The sequence below is a fragment of the Plutella xylostella genome, chromosome 12 (genome assembly GCF_932276165.1).
Source record: "Plutella xylostella chromosome 12, ilPluXylo3.1, whole genome shotgun sequence".
NCBI lineage: Eukaryota > Metazoa > Arthropoda > Insecta > Lepidoptera > Plutellidae > Plutella > Plutella xylostella.
In genome coordinates, this window is record NC_063992.1 from 9,783,993 (window position 1) to 9,802,276 (window position 18,284).

The window sequence follows — 18,284 nt, forward strand, 5'->3', positions numbered from 1 at the left end:
AATGCTCACTGATTTTATTTTATTTTCGACGAGATATCACAAATTTAGATGACCCGTATTTTTTTATTTCTTCATATTTCTATGTTTTAATATATATTTTTAATTTCAAAGTTCAAAATATTTATAGTATGAGTGACGTCACGTCGAGGCTTTGGATAAAAATATTTCTGTTGCCTGCCTAACCTAAAAAAAAAAGTTGGATGACATTAACTTGACATGAACAAGGACCAATAAACTTCAACTTCAACTTTATTTTGTGGCAAGGACCAATCACGAACTTCCGTCATTGACAAGGACACATAAAAGTGACAGACATTTGAGTGATGTTTGTCATTGTCATTGTCAAAGTGACATAACATGTTTTTTTTTGTTCTTGTTTTAGAAGTAAAAGCGCGTTTAATTATTATGCCACATCGTGATGTCACGAATGATAATTTAGATTTTTATGTTTTTCTCTGAAATAAATCAATAGAAAAATCGGAAACATTTTTTTTGTGAATATTAGAGCCATGTCTCTAAATGGTTTTCGAATTTCAACTGTATAAAATTTTGAAATGTTGTCAATTATTAAGAAAAAAGGAACGGGTCGAATGTGGCTGGAACGCGTGTTTTGAAACTATACAAGGCCAGAACGCAGAGGTTGGGACTGCTCGCGTATATTTTCAAATTAAAATGGTGCCATGATTTACTTGAAAGTATACAAGGCCATTACGCACTAATCGCGTATATTTTCAAGTAAGTTGGGCCAAAATTATGACTTGAAAATATACTGCAGCAGTTACCACTGCGTACTAATCGTGGTACACTCACGAGCAATGAGTAAGTCCAAGTAGCAAAAAATCAACACAAAATGACCCCAATTAAAAAAATATATATTAGAATTTGATCAAAATTTACGTTTTTAGTTGGTTACAATAATATTTTGATGCGCTGTTAAATGTAAGTACTTTAATATTGCCGACGGCGTCATTAAGCTAGTCTTTTCCGTTCAAGAGCTATCGTCACTGGAACTTTTACATTGCTTGTGAGTGCAGTAGGTATTACTCTTAATAGTCTTAATCCATATAAATAATAAGATATTAGTATTCTTACTTGCAAGTATGATTGCTATGAATATCAATTTATCAATCAAATAAGAGCTTGTTCATCTTTATTTACTAACATTCTATAGGTATGACAGGCAGAACAAGTAAATTGTAGTCATGTACATTTACCGAAATAGTTAAGTAAATCAGAATCCGCATGTAGGTATACATTATATGCGACAAGTACGCCAATCAAGCAATTTGCGTAATAGCAATGTATATTTTCAAGAACGATTCAGAAAATCCCAACTTGAAAGTATACGCGATTAGTACGCACAAATCGTGTATATTTTCAAGTAAAATAATATATTTTTTCACTTGAAACTATACAGTGCTAGTACACTATGGGTGCGTTCTGGCCTTGTATAGTTTCAAAACACGCGGCTGGAACCGGTGGTAGCACGGTATATAGCAGTTCTAGTGTTAGTTACCGCCATGATAAGAAGAAGTATAATACTTTACTATTACTGTAGATACACAAGGATGTCCGTCTGTCTGTGCACATTTATTAGCGTAGTCCGGATCGCTAAAGAGATCTGCTAAATTAATTCAAAATTAATTTACGAGCTTCTTTGAAACTTTCTAGCGCAAATTAGATTTTTCATTTGTTGGATTTTTCAGTAAAATAGGACAACTGAAGCAGCATCTGTATCCAATCGCCTATTGAAACTTCTGTACCATTATAAACTTATAAATAGTGGTAGGAAAATTCAGATATTTGTTAGTTGTATGTTTTCATTTCATTTTCAACTTAAAAATACATTTACTATTCTTACTTACTTTATTACAAATGTCCAGATTTCGGATTCTTACATCACACTGTAAAAGTATTTCTATAATACCCTGGTATATTATATTTATACCTAGTTCGAGTGAAATGTCCCCCGGCCATCGCGACATCAAAGCTGCAGCGTGCAAACGATCGCTCTGTAGTTGCAGCCAGCCACCCAGTGTTGCCGCAACGGAGTTCTCAAAACGCACATTTCCAGCGCTGAAAACGTACATTTAGGGTTAAAACCGTACATGAGCATTTTTTTCACTAAAATCACTTAATTTAGCTTTTCTTTCTTTCGCACCTGCTCTTCAGCAGAAGCGCTATATATTATTGGAATTTTTGTCGCGAGAAACGTACCTACCTATATTTTATTAGCGCATAATAAAAAGTGTTACAATTTCCTAAAACCTTCAAAGGTAGGTGAGTAGTCAACCATTTAGCCAGCAGTGGGGGGGGGGGGGGGACACTTGAGTCCAACAAAAATAGCACTTGGAAGCTTAATATTTCGTAAACCAATCACTAAATCAATAAATTCCTAGTTATAATATTTTTGAAAGACCTATTCAACGATACCCCACACCATCGAAACAACGGGGAAAAAAGTCATCCACACTTTAAGTGTATGGGAGGTAAGTACCGTAAAAAAAAGTATTTCAATATTTTATTTTACTACTTTGTCGGGGCCGTAAATTGGTATATCTATGCGAAATATCACACAAACAAACACGCTCTCACGCCTTGTACTAATGTACTCCCTTGCGGGGTAGGCAGAGGTGCATTGCTGCATTGCGAAATATCAGATTGATATATTTACACGTTTCTAGAAAAAGGGTGGTGACAGACAGACAGACGAACAACAAAGTGATCCTATAAGGGTTCCTTTTATCCTTTTGAGGTACGGAACCGTAAAAATCCAGCAGCTTTATGATAATTATACTCATTCTAATAAAATTTTCCTTGGTTGAGAAATCGCACAAGAAAATCAAAATCGTAATTGTGGTTTAACATTAATTAGATACTTAGGTACATAATCTAAAAATTCGCGCTCGCGCCACACCTTATACCGCACTTCCTTTAAGATCCTATATTATGTTTAGTGCTTGCGCGGTTTGACTCTTGTACTTTACGTTCCGTTTCATACAGCGGCCATAATTTACTATCATTTTTTGGCGGCGGTTTCAAAAAAGGTACGTAAAATAGTTCATAAACGAAAATTTTACACATGATATTGGATGTTAAGTTCAAAAGGTACATAACACGGACCGATTACACATTACACATGGGAGGCTAAAATAGTACGTAAAATGTGTAAAATGTACGCTAACGGCAACACTGCAGCCACCCGCACCGATACGGCAAATTGTCTTCGTCTTAGCCCGAGGGAAGCTAACAACCGGACCACGAATGACTAATTAAACATTCTTCATTTTAATTTCTAATAAATGACTCCAAATATTAAAAAATAAAGATAAGTAGGTACCTAATGAAAAACCATTACAAAAATCGATTTTCACCAGGTATTTCTCTAATACCAGTAAGATGAAAATGTAAAACACTAAACATTTTTCCCTGCAAATGTATTATTAAAATGTAAAAACTCCAATTCGAATATTCTCCTTTCAGTTGCGGTGGTCGTGGCGTTTTTCATCTGTTGGGCGCCATTCCACGCGCAGCGCCTGGTGGCGATTTACGGAACTAACGAGAACCATTTGGCGCGGTCGCCCAACCTCCTCTTCGTGTATTCAATCCTGACGTATACTTCTGGAGTGTTCTACTACGTGTCGACGTGCATCAACCCGATCCTGTACCACATCATGTGCAGCAAATTCCGCGTCGCTTTCAAGGTAAATTGTGTTTTACTCTGTTCACAAGTTTCTATTAGGTGTAAGCTAGTATTTGTAAGGATTTAAGTTTCGTGGCTCGCGCGAATGGAACGTTTTTACGGGGTGGGGTTTTATCCGTGACACTATACCTACTGTTAACTGGTAACTCTACCCGTCTTACTGAATAACGTTTACTAAAGTGTAGCTACAAGTATAAAATCGCAAAAAAACTAGTTAAATATAGGTATAGGTATAGGTATAGGTTAAATATAATATAGGTACTTTACCAGATTGATATTTTATTGCCAACTTGGTCTCATAATGATACTCGTAGTTCCTCAGTATGATCACTAAATTCAACTGGCTACAGGAGGGTCACTGATAAATTCCACGTAAGCTGTGCTAACTGAAAGCGGGAAATGGCGTGCCGCGTGTCTGATTTGATTTCACACAAAGCGCAGTCCAGTGCATCAAGTTGGTGTGTCATGATAGTCATGTTCATGTAATGTAACTCGTGGACACAAATTTGCCCAACTAACTTTGCCTTTAACTCGTATTCATTTCAACATGTTTTTCTGATATATAATCTAAACTACTTGTCATAAAACTGTTTTCAAAATTAGTTTTTTTATGTTGAGAGAATATTTAATAATTACTTTAGGTGCCTAATTAGTTTAGTTCCAAACGAAGAGGCACGTGGCCCACGCATGACCTTTTAAATAAAGTTTCTGCATAAACATCAGGCCAGAAGCAAATTTTCATATACCTAGGTACTTATTAATATACGGAAATTAAACCCGGCGCACTTGTAAAACAAGGAGCGTGCAGTAAACCCCAAAACACGTGACAGAAACTGACAAATCGAAAGCCATAAAAAAGTTTGCAGGCTTTTTTATGACTTTCGATTTGTCAGTTTTGGCCTCGAATCACTCTCGAATAAATCAATTTGGGATTAAAAATTATGTATTAGAGTGTTGAAGACTGAACATGAATTAATAACACCTGACAGAATTGAATAATTCCATCAGCCTTTTCCGAAAAAAAATGTATTAAAAATTAAAGTTTGCCGTCTCGTGTTGCAAATGCGTGGGCCCAGACTGCACAAGGATATTTTAATGGCGCAGGCTCTTCTTTTCAGAACACGGTGGTGTGGTGTTGCCGCGTGTGCGGGGCGCGCGGGGCGCGGGGGGCTGGCGCGCCGCTGGTGTTCGCTCGGGTGCCCACGTCCAGCGGAGGGTCCGTCCACTCAGGTCAGTTCCACTACTGTAGGGTACTAGTTGCAATGGGCAAGGTAGAGGAGAAAAGACGCGTCAGCAGAAGGAGGAAGTTGTGGCAACATAAGAGAACGGACGGAAGTGGCCAGAGGAGAACAGCTGATGCGCTTGGCGAAGAATACAGAGGAATATGCAGAGCTGACCGCCAACCTCCAGTATTGGAGAAAAATAAGAAGGGTACTATTCCATGTATCGTGGGCAATGGGCATACGACTGTCGATAGCAAAGATGATTTCCTGCGTGAGCAGTACCTGAGTGTAGTGTATTTGCGATTATGTTAGTAGCGTATTGAAATCTTTGTTCATATTGTCTTATGGTCAAATAAGATCCCATTGGTCTATTACTAGCTAGATGTGCTAAAAACAGACAGATCTGCCTGTAAGGAGACAGTAAAAGGGAAGGGAAGAAAGACTGGGAGGATACCTGAATGCATTTTTAGTTCCTCACTCGCTAATAAGTAGGTACTTAATCATTTTAATTACTTACTCAATGACTTTAACCTCCAAAATGTATCTGTCACAGGTAATATCCCTGCTAGAAACGAGACGACCAGCTTCCGTCAAAAGGCACCAGATGTCGCTAGTCGTCCGCCCCAGTCAGAGTCCGGGAAACTCGCTTACAAAACCAAGCCGGGGCCCGAAGACCCGGCCACCGTGCAGGACTGCGGCGGAGCCAACTACTGCCGACACAAGTACAGAACTAGGGAGGCTATTGCTAGATGGGAGGCCGAGAATAAACTCAATATGAAGATAGCTAACGCAGCTGCCTCGCATGCGCCCTTCTGGACGACGCTCTCTTGCTCGCGGTACAACGGGAACGGGTCCATGTCTAAGACTCAGTCCTCTGTCTGTGACACCATCAGTAACAGTAGCCTGAAGGAGTCCAGGACTGAAGACCTGGATGACGAGCTCACGTCGTACCTGAAGGAAATCACGGAGCGCGTGCAACAATGCGAGCGGGAATACACCTGAAGGACTTTTCAGTTCATGACGGTTTCTACACAAACTGGGATGAAATAACAGGGATATCTAGTCTTTATGCACCCAACACAATGTCTTGTGGCTAATATGGGTATTTACAAATAAGTATAGGGTACGAAAGTTGAGGATTCATGCTAGTGATTCCAAATATGTGCCTCGTGGTGAGAAGCGTAGGTAGTTAATTGTTGTTAAATTAATTTGTAGAGTATTGTAGTCAGTGAAATAAGAACCTAATTAATTATGTCATTTGGAACCAAAGGATCTTTCTTTTGTTTCTTAGATCTATTCATTCATGAAAGTTTTTTTTGCCTTGTCTAATTAGTTATTGAGATACATAGGTACCTTCTGCAATACCGATTTTCAATAAATTTTATAGGATTTTCCCGTATATATTTTCCGGCACAAAATTAATTAAGTATGTAGAAGTTTTTTCATGGAAGTATTTAATAGGGAATTTTAACTTTTCACTGTTATTTAAAATATTGGATTCCTAATTATTGACGGGAATAATTAAAATCTACTTTTACATAAAATTTATAAAAAATAAATTTCAGCTCTATTATTTGAAATGATGTTTGTCAGTACTTAAGTATATTTTTATGATAAAATTAAATGAAATCGGTATTTTTAGTAGTACTATGAACGCTGACGTCCTTCGCTATTGTTTTATCCCTTGTGGAGAGGTAGAAGAGCATATAGCTACCCTCATAATATATTATATAATAATTATGAATCACTAGTTTTCTTTTGGGACACCCTGTTTATTAATATTAATTTTAATTTATGTGTACTGTTAAAATAGCTAGTCCTCATTGATGTTAAATTATTTAAATGTTTCAATTAATATAGCTAATACACTTAAAGGTTATATTAAATATTTATTTCGTTTATTGAAAAAATCGTATTTCGTTTAAAGTTTGAAAAGCATTTCCCTAATTTTTGGAAATAGGGTAATTACTAGTAAAAAAGAAAAGTAATATTTTTTATAATATTTGGAAATATGCCAAAGTAAATAAAGGGTGCTGGTGTAAAATAAGTGAAAACAGACAGATTTTAAGAGGTAAGCACACTTTTAAAATTAAAGACTACTTAATTTAGCATTTTGTAAAGAAATTGTTATTTACGTATAATATAATACCTACTGTAAATAAATAAGTTACTTACTTACATAAGTGCTTAACAACTTCTTGTAAGTACACAAATAAGTACATGTGATTTTCTGAAAAACAAATCTAAGCTATGACAACGATTTTAAACTAGGTATGGGTATAAGTAGGTACTTAATTAATAATTTAATGTTGTACATTATGTATGTACCTAGAATATTTTACGAGCCAAATATAAACCAATTCGATTAGTTTTGAATGTTTTGATGTTAAAATTAGAAACAATTAAGGAAATATATTGTACATTCTAATATTGTGTAATGAAAAAAAAACCTGTTCAAATTTGTCGAAGCAAATTTGTAATTAAATTATACTTATACATGAACCTAAAATATAGTACAGTAAGGGGCAGATAAACCTGACCCCCTCAGAAGCATTGTTAGTATGAGAAGGGGTTCAGGTTTCTCTACTCCTGACCGTACCTAGTGTAGTACTATAATATTTTCCTGTAAAAGAAAATTTAACAGTATTTTAAGAGTTAAAGATATTTTTGAAAAATAATACACTGCCGGGCAATGAAAAAGTTCCACTCACAAAATTCCGACAACAAAAGACCCAAATTTTTTCAAAGATTTTATTTAAAGTTGGAACAAAATATTACTGATTTTAGTTGGTAATATCCTGATGCTCTGTTAAATGTACTTCAATGTTGCAGAAGACGGCATTAAGCTAGCCTTTTCCGTTTAGAAGTATTTTGGTGCATTTCTCAGTGGAACCTTTTCATTGCCCGTGAGTGTAAATTTAGTAAGTATATGCAGTGCTAAGTTACAATGTCTGGACCGGGATACTACCCCTATCAAGATAAACGTCTATTAGATATAATAAGTGTACAAACTTTAATTTTTAAAATATTTTGTAAAGTTTCACACCTGAGAACGTGAACTTAAACAAAACTTGAGCAGGGAATGAATCGCTGGCGTGTTTCTCAAGTGAGAAACTTGGTATAAGATTTTATAAATTAATACAATGTACCTACCTATCACTTCAGACCTATTCATTGTTCAAATTGTACTCTCATACCTACCTATCTAAGATATAAATCAGTTCATACAAATATTATATATTTTTTTTCTTTTTTGATCTTCTTGTCAGTGTCACCACTTTGATGTTCGTGATTTGCTTTAGAATATAAATGGCATTCAAAAATGTAAGTTCTTCTACTTCTACTACTACATTTTTCTACTTAGACCTACATTATGACGGTCGAATGGCGTAGTGGTTAGTGGCCCTGACTGCTATGCCGAAGGTCCCGGGTTCGATTCCCGGCTGGCGCAGATATTTGTTTAAAGACAGATATTTGTACTCGGGTCTTGGGTGTTAATATTTATGTTTGGTATCTATCTATATATGTATTTGTGTAGATATATCAGCTGTCCGACACCCATAACAAAGGGGTTCTGCCTAGCTTGGGGTCGGATGGCCGTGTGTGAGTTGTCTCCACATATTTATTTATTTATTATTTATTTATTTTAATTTTAATGAGATCGAGGTAAATTTTCTGTTAATTTAAATCTAAACCCTGAGAATTTATAATTCAAATACAGAGGGTTTAAGGGTTTTTTCCACCGTATGAAAATCAAATTATACATAATATATCTGTGGTCGTTGATTGAATGCCGCTATTCAATTGTAAAATTTAATTTGGTGCCAATTGTTTATATTTTTCAACCAAATACAAACATATACCTACCTATTAATTTCTTAGACTCTTTTGAAATTTATTTGTGTAGGCAAAGAGAAGCAAGGCTGGGTATACAGGGTGTCCCCGGTTATAGTATCCACAAAATAGTCATATACTAAACTAAACTATAAATTCTAAACCAAACTGAGCGAAAAATAAAAAATTCGCGAAAACACTACTAACTAAAAGCTTACGCCAACGGTCTCCAACCAAGGAAACACGTTACGTGAATTATCTTCTGGAAGTACACTTTAACGAGCAGCACACTGTATATATGAATAATGCGTGTTATTTATTGTTATGCATTGCGGTGATCCGGCGATATTGCGGCGGTGGCATGCATAGAGAATCACCGGCTGGATTGCACGAGGCTACCCGGGCCCCGGTTGAACGGCGAAGGGTCCGTTCACACGGACCGATCTCCTCTTCGAGCCGGTGTGAACGGATCCTTAGCATAAGCCTAAGTTATATATACAATAGGAAGGTTTTTTTTCAATGTAGGTAGGTAAGTACTTCCCGTTGCCAGGACAAAATATCCGGTATGCTGAATTTTTATTATGCGACCATTTTATGGACAGTAAGGCTGCCTGTCCACCAGAGAGGAGCGGGCTAGCAGCGTGGTGTGCGAAGTAAAAATTAAAAAAAATATTGCTCTTCGCTCTAGTGGACAGGCAGCCGTAGTGACTGACGCTACTCAGTATGGCTATTTCTTTCACCACAATGCCAAACAACCTCTAGTGTTTGTCACCGATACGATATATGAAGAAAAAGAACACCCAGAATAGAGAGATAGATACCAAAAACATAATAGACAACGTACAGTATAAGGCAGATAAATCTGACCCCTCTCAGAAGCATTGTTACTATGAGAGGGGGGTCAGGTTTCTCTGCACATGACCGTACGTTGTCTAGGCTTAAGATGTGGAAACTGTGGTGACGTATAATTTTTGGCTGCTTGTTCCCCAATGGATGTAAGGACTATTATTATTATTATTAAATTATTTATTGCACAAAGTAAATTGGTACAAAGGCGAACTTAATGCTAGCAGCATTTTCTACCAGTTAACTAAGGACTAAGGAGTACTTAAATAACTAAGTATATACTAAGTAAGGCGCCAGTCGACCCTTTCCGTCCTGCTGTTAAATGAGCTTTATTACTTCCAGTTAAAATAAATTACCAAGGGTTGCTTTACGTAGCTTAGTGTAGTCTAAAAAGTTAGCCAAATTGGTGCCGATAACTCACTTAGACCCCAGGTGGAGTAGAAAATATAGTTGTTGATATAAATAATTAGATCCGTAATTTTATTTAGATGCTAAACTAAAGAGACTAAAGGATGAAATGAACATACAGTGAAACTATTAATTCATGAAATTAATGTTTGAGGAACTAAAATTTTCAGGAGCCTGGCACCATTAGAAAAGAAACATAAAAGTCATAACAATTGTTTATGGCAGTTGGCGGTTGGTTGTTTTTTCAATTTTCTTATTAATTATTAGGATAATCTAGATAAAAACAACTATTTACGCTTGTTTGCAATTAGGAAGAAGAAGAAAAATATTCGTAGTCAAGCTAGGGAAGTTATTTATCGAGTTTATATACAATGTTTAGCGGAACATGAAGCTGGACACATTTTGTCAAATTTGGAGGATATTTACGCTCGTACAGCGTCTATGACGGGTATGTAACATTGTACAAATTGTAATAATTCATTTTTTATCAGTACAAACGCTTCATTTATCGAAAAACCTAGGTTCAGAGCCCAAGTCGAACATTGTTTACATACCGCTGGTTGTAGGTCACTAGTCACTTATAACTCTCTTCTCTCATGGTTGCAATGTACTTATGCCGGTTTTAAATAAATCTCAGTGAATCTATAAAAGTTTGTTTGCTTTCCACCAAAATATCCAACATGGTAGCAGAGCGTGGTTGGTAAAAGTGGAAAGTACTTTTATTTTTCAGATTAAAATTTCAGAATTAAAATTTCCGAAATTACCACAAATACATAACCTCAATCATAATGACGACTTCATCAAACGGTTCCTATACGGTGGAAAAATTAAAAGGAACTGAAAATTATTCCACTTGGAAGTTTTCAATGAAGATGGTGCTCATTCATGAAGAATTGTGGGAATATGTGGAAAAGGAAACAAGTGATGACAAAAAGGGCAGTAAGGCATTGGCGCGAATTGCTTTATCAGTGCAACCATCTGTTATTCCGTACATACGAACAGCTAAAAGTGCCTACGAAGCTTGGAACAACTTGAAAGATACGTACGAAGGCAAAGGTCTGTGCAGAAAACTAGGCTTACTCAGGAGTTTGTTTGGAACAAAACTTGCAGACAGCAATTCCATGGATGGCTACTTAAACAAAATTAAAGAAGTTGCACATCAGTTAAGTGAAATTGAATCCCCATTGGATGATGAATTCATCGCTGTCATTATATTGAGTGGCCTTACTTCCGACTATGATCCATTGATTATGGCTATCGAAAATTCAGGCCAAAAATTGACAACGGAACATGTATCTGCCAAATTACTACAGGAGACACAGAGAAGGGAGGATAAAGAAGATGGAGTGACTGCCCTCGTCACTCGGAAACAAATAAAGTGCTTCAGGTGCAAACGTCCAGGGCATTACTCACGTAACTGCACAGAAAAGAAGGCTTATCATGAAAAACAGACAACAAAGCATGAAAAACCTAAGTCGAAGGCTCTCGTCACAGCCTTGTCTGTGAAAGTTCACAGCAATGTGTGGTATATAGACTCAGGAGCCACTAACCATATGTGCAACAGTCGCGACATGATGGTGAGCTGCAATCCAAATAAAACTGTGGATGTGAGCGTGGCAAATGGTGAGAGGTTATCAACAGCTGGACTTGGTGAAGTTGAAATTAAATTAAAAGACTGTGTAAGAACAATAAGTGAAACTTACTATGTACCTAACTTAAGTACCAACCTATTGTCTGTTAGTGCGATGACGCGCAAGGGCTATGAAGTCACATTTAATCGTAATTCTTGTACAATTCGTGATGGTAATGAAGTTCTAGCTACTGGAACTCAGGTGAACGGTGTGTATCAACTTGACACTGTGTCGGACAACGCCAGTACTGCTGCTGGCAATGTAGCAAAGGTGGAGGAGTGCAAACTAGTGGCGGCAACAGCAGCTGCCTCGACACCCCAGGAGTTGTGGCACAGACGTCTTGGGCATCTGAATGCGAGAAGTATGAATCTTCTCCGTAAAGGTATGGCCGTAGGTGTTAATTATAAAGATACAGATTATAAACACTGTATACCGTGTATTGAGGGAAAACAGAGTAGACAACCATTCCCTAAACGCTCATTTAGTAGGGCAAGTGATGTCTTAGAACTGGTTCATACAGACCTGTGTGGGCCAATGCAGGTTCCATCTCTAAGTGGTTCCAAGTACACATTGAGTTTCATAGACGACTACACAAGGAAGCAGTATACTTACTTTCTGAAGTCTAAAGATGAGACTTTTAGGTATTTTCAGGAATTTAAACAGCTTGTGGAAAATGAAACTGGGAAGAAAATAAAGGTACTTAGGAGTGATAGAGGGGGAGAATATATGAGTTCTATTTTTCAGGAATTTCTCAAAGCCAATGGTATCAAGCATCAAAAGACTATACCGGATTCTCCACAGCAGAATGGTGTTGCAGAACGAGCCAACAGAACCATTATGGAGAAGGTGCGATGCATGCTGATGGATGCCGGATTGGGGATGAAATTCTGGGCCGAAGCGGTGAACACAGCCGTCTACCTAAAGAATAGAAGCCCGACTAAGGCTGTTCTTGGTGCGACCCCGGAGGAAAAATGGAGCAAGAAAAAGGTAAATCTGAACAATTTAAAAGTATTTGGATGCATTGCCTATGTGATGGTAAAGAATAGAAAGAAGTTAGATCAAAAGAGCAAACCGTACATATTTATGGGGTATAGTGAAGAATCAAAAGGATACCGGCTTATTGATCCAACTAATCCTAGAGATATTAAGCATTCTCGAGATGTTGTATTCTTGGAGGATAAGTTCTATGTTAAAGACATGTCGCATGATGATACTGTAGATCAACAATTATTTGTTGATATTAACTTGAATGAAAATGTAATTCCTCAATCGGAATCATCCACTGTAGATACTGATATATCTGACGACAGACAATCACAGAATATAAACAGAATCAGCACAATTACACTTGATGATTCCGAGAGTGAGGACAGCACAAATGAAGGGCCAGATGATCGCTTGGACACTACTTACGTTCCAGGGAGAGAATCGCTAGCTGAAGCCGAACTGACTTCAGACTCCAGCTATGATGATGTTGCTGAGTCTCCGCTTCGAGCCAACTTTGTCAGACTGGCTGACCATGATCCTGATGAACCGCAGACAGCAACTGAGGCATTGAATGGACCAGAAGCAGATGGTTGGCGTAAAGCGATGAAAGATGAGTATGATTCATTTATTAAGAATAAATGCTGGACTCTGACAGAACGAGACCCTGAACATAAACCTGTAAAATGTAAATGGGTATATAAGAAAAAGTATGGCCTGAATGGAGAGTTACTTAAATTTAAAGCTCGCTTAGTAGCTAAAGGTTATTCTCAACAATATGGTATAGATTACCAAGAAACATTCTCACCTGTCGTGAGATACTCGACAATTCGAATGCTGCTTGCATTGTCAGCAGAATACAACATGTCCATTGATCATCTTGATGTGAAGACCGCTTTTCTCAATGGGGAACTAGAGGAAACAGTCTACATGGAACAGCCGGAGGGTTTTGAAGTACCGGGGAGTGAAAACATGGTCTACAAGCTAAACAAAGCAGTGTACGGCCTAAAACAAGCTTCCAAATCCTGGTATGATAAAATCACTAAGGTATTATGTGATAAATTGGACTTCAGCCGTTTATCTTCGGAACCATGTGTATACTTCAAATATGACAAGAATGACAGTCGATCAATGATGATCATAGCTCTGTATGTGGACGATTTAATTGTGTTTACATCTCCAGAATTCCAAGGAAAGGAGGAAATAAAACGTAAATTGCAGAATGAATTTGATATCACAGATCTAGGGCCAGCCCAACACATCCTCGGAATGAAACTATCTAGAAAAGGTAATAATATTTCACTTGATCAGTCAAACTACATAGAAAAATTACTGAAGAAATACCGAATGGAGGAATGTAAGCCTGTGGGTACGCCCATGGAGACTGGTTTAAAATTAACCAAGGAGAGTCAAAGTAATGATACCTATGATTACAGAGGTTTGATTGGCTCACTGATGTATGTAGCTGTTAGTACGAGACCGGACATCAGTCATGCAGTGAGTTACCTCAGCCAATTCAACAACTGCTTTGGAGAAAGTCATTGGAAGGCCGCTAAAAGGATTTTAAGGTATTTAAAGGGAACTATCAATTTAGGTCTTACATTCTATAAAAGCGGGTTGGATATAACTGCTTACGCTGATGCAGACTGGGCATCAGATAATCATGATCGCAGGTCGTATACTGGGTATGTGTTCTGTATAGGTGACTCAATAGTATCTTGGGAAAGTCGCAAACAGCGCACTGTTGCTCTGTCAAGCACGGAGGCGGAGTACATGGCGTTGTCCGACACATGTAAAGAGTCTTTATTTATAAGGAAATTTATGTTAGAAATGTTTGGTATCACGCCTAAAATATGTATATTTAATGATAACCAATCTGCTATAAAACTGTGTAAAAACTTTATGTTTCACTCTAGAACCAAACATATAGACATACGTCACCATTTTATTAAAGAAATTGTTAACAATGGTATTGTGCAAGTGAGATATTTGTCAACAAATGATATGTTAGCTGATGTTTTAACTAAAGCACTTTGTAAGGAGAAACATTGCAAATTTGTGAACTTAATGTTAAAATAACTGTATTTCAAACTTGTAGTTGTTGGTTTTCTAGTATAAAATGTTTTAATATGTTGTGTTAACATGGGTCAGATTCATGCATTTAGTGTTCATGAAAAACTGTTCAGTAGTCATTTAATTTAAAATAAGACTGTTAGGATTAACTTATTTTGTTATGTACTTGTGTAACACTTATGTAAGAGTTAGTTTAACTGTATAAGTACATAGTAGGTATTTTATATAGTGCATTTTATTTATGGTTGATGTGAAAGGTCTAAACTCATGTTAAATAGTTATGTATGTGTTTAAGGGCCAGTGTTGGAGTTTAGTTATTTGCTTGTAATGTAACGTACTTAGTAAACACATTCCTAACTGTCATACGTCAAATGTCATCTTTCACTTTGACAAGCTGTCAATCACTTATAACTCTCTTCTCTCATGGTTGCAATGTACTTATGCCGGTTTTAAATAAATCTCAGTGAATCTATAAAAGTTTGTTTGCTTTCCACCAAAATATCCAACAGGTTTAAGTTGAGTCAAACCATAACATTTTGATACTTGAAGTTATATTTTTTGTTTACTTACTAAATTCTCATTCTGTAACTCTGTATTTCTTAACTTAAGGGTAGTTTCAAATAAGCATTTTTTATTTTTTTTTATAGGAGTATCGGACAGTACCGTCTGGCATATTGCAAAAGATGGCTCTATAATGGAATATTTCTAACTCCTGGAAGAAACAGAACAGGCCGTCTAAAAAGAGAAAATTGATGATTTTACTATGTGTGCCCTTCGTCAACAAATCCGGATATTTTACAGTTGTAATAACGTTATCTAAATAAATATTTATTGGTTTTACTATTTGCCTTGATATTAACACCTTCTAGCTTGAATAATGAGCTTTTTTGTGGATGGTAAGTTGTTTTTAAATACAGAAATAGGGTAGGTAGTCACAGGAAAAATTTCAAGTATCAAAGTCAGTTTTGTTTCGCTATATAGGGTTGCTACATGAAAGATAGCTGCGCCCTCATTTAATTTCAGGACTTTATAGTTTCACTGTAAATACCTATTCATGGGTAGGACATTTTACTAAAAGGTTTGTTTTTATTTTAAGAACTATACAAATAACATACAAATAATTAGGGCAAATGATGTTGAAAATCTAACACTCAAGATTAGTAGTAGTAGTAGTAGTATAACTTTATTGTACATAAAACACTTAAAATAACATTTAAGACATAAAATCTATAATACAATAAGGGCGGCCTTATCGCTGTAATCTCTTCCAGGCAACCCTACGAGCTAAGAGAGACAATTTTGAATATAAATGAGGAAGTTGTACAAAAATATAAACACTAAAGAGGAAGGAAATTAATACCTACCTACTTATTTTATTAATAAATACTTAATACATGATTAGGTACTATAGGTACTTACATACGTTTGAATTACCTAGATTTGAATCAATAAAATTGTTTCACTGTCACTATTACAATATACCTACTAATACCTAGTACACTTCCCTGGAAAGGAAATCTCTGATCTGCATCAAGCAAGTACTATCAGAGAATCGGCCAATGGCCTAACCTAAAGTTGCTCGCCCCTTTACTATTAGCAAATACACAAGTTGCGACGCGCACAGAATATAATTTTAAAATTTCTCTGCTAAAATAGATTTCCCTGATAGTACTTGAGCCAACATAGTAATAAATCAGGAACATGATATGCTATTAACTGCAATATCCACACGCTTTTCATTAGCAAGTCAAAATTCAGGGGTTACTCTATATTATGAAAAACTATGTTTCGACTAAGTACTTACTACTACGACTCTATCATGTTGTATTAAACGTGCCGAATGAACGAAAGCTCTCATTAGTTACATTTTCGTCAGTATAGAGTAACCCTCCAGGGCTTTGCCAAACTTTGCTTCCAGATGGGTTGTTGATATGAAGTGGATTGGTGATTTCCTCGAAAGCAAATAGGGAATACGAAGAACCAATCAAGATACAGGTTGAAGTTTGCATACAGCCCCTTTGATGTCCAAACACCGACATTATTAGACGAAGATAGAAATAGAGTAGGTACTTAGTAATTTTCAAGATATTTTCAATACCCAGATTAAAATCCCTTTAAGCTTTCACGAGGTACGTTCAGTAGTTTAGTTTTCGCTGTGCATTGATTCTCAGTCATCGATTCATACGAATTTTATAATTTTAGATGAACTAGTATGGGTACCTCACTGATAAAACTCCACTCTGTATAGCATGTCAATAAGCGTCTTGCAAAGTATAAATCCACAACGAAAAAAAGTTTAGTTGAAAAGCAAAGCAAAATTTTCAACAATTTAAAAAGTATGCGAATTAAAAACCGGCCAGTTAAATTAAAAAAGAAACGAGGTTGGTCAAGCCGCTTGGCTTACAAAAAAGGTCCCACAGACAAAGTCCCACCGCTTACATTGATGTTCCTGTAAATCGTATAATTAAAGTGGGTATCCAAGTACCTATCGTGTGCCCTAACCACGGGGTCACGCATAAATTACAGCCGTCCACGGACAATACTGCACTATCACTCACTTTGTGCCTGTGTTGGGGACCGCTACTTCATTTTGTCACTTTTGCTGTCAATTTTTAGGTAAGTTTTTTTTTTATATTTTTACGTGTAGACATAGAGTTCTTTTTTGCAAACTGTAGATTAATTCTTGGAACTCTACTACTCTGGCGTGTTTTTTACGCTACGATTAGGCATAGCATGGATTCTTGGATATCTGAATTCGAAGCTATATAGGTACAGAATTTATAAATAGTGAGACCTGACATATTTTACGAATTAAACATTATTAGCTGCAATACTGGGGGTGCTTTGGACGGCACTTTAAGCTGTGGGTCCCGGTTGATATTTCGGCAGCAGTCGTAAAGCCTAGTCAGAGGCCTTCGGGCAGCTTGAAAACATCTGACAGTCGGGTTGCCCACTTACCCGACAACTCTCTCAGCACAAGCTTGCTTGTGTTGGGGTCCACCAACCCGCACTGGGCCCGGATGGTGGACTGGACCTTAACCCTTCTTTCATTGTGCCCAAGGTTGACTATGATGAATACTAGAGGTAGGTAATTAGTAATTACGATGTTAAAGTGCACATGCTTCGTACACAGGAGTGCATTGCTGCACTTATATTTGGCCAATGTTATGTTGGTCCTAATTAACCCATTATCGAGACGGACGAACCGCCTGAAAGTGGGGTAAGGCCCAGCTTCTTACGACGACTTGCGAGTTCAAATCTAGGCCATGTTATGTATGTACAATCTACTACAAATAAACCTGACCCCTCTGTGACAGTGGTCAGACTGTGCAAATAGCAATGAGCTCTTAGGAATATACCAACGCTTTTAAAGGAAAATATGGTGAGTAAACCTGCACATCTACCCACGCCTTATGTGCCAAGAACACCAAAATATGACATTTTAAATTTTATTTTTGTATCTTTTCCTATTCAATTTTCCTATGAGATCTAAAAATAATACCAAGCGAAATCCTAATACACCAGAATAATCCTCTAGGCTCGCAATATTCGTGGTATGAAAAGTATGAAAACTGAGCGCGT

The 18,284-nt window shown here is 36.9% G+C and overlaps 1 protein-coding gene across 2 annotated transcripts in view; it reads left to right on the forward strand.

Annotated features, from left to right (window-relative positions):
* LOC105390384 (pyrokinin-1 receptor) overlaps positions 1-7,600 on the forward strand; it is a 58,607-nt gene extending 51,007 nt beyond the window's left edge. The window contains exons 3-5 of one of the 2 annotated variants that reach the window (XM_011561681.3): positions 3,484-3,704; positions 4,822-4,933; positions 5,480-7,600. In XM_011561681.3, coding sequence (XP_011559983.3) covers positions 3,484-3,704; positions 4,822-4,933; positions 5,480-5,928 — 782 coding nt within the window. In that variant the 3' untranslated portion in view covers positions 5,929-7,600. Of the gene's footprint in view, positions 1-3,483; positions 3,705-4,807; positions 4,934-5,479 lie in introns of both variants that reach the window. The other variant, XM_011561682.3, reaches the window with a different exon arrangement.
* Positions 7,601-18,284: the final 10,684 nt, after the last annotated feature.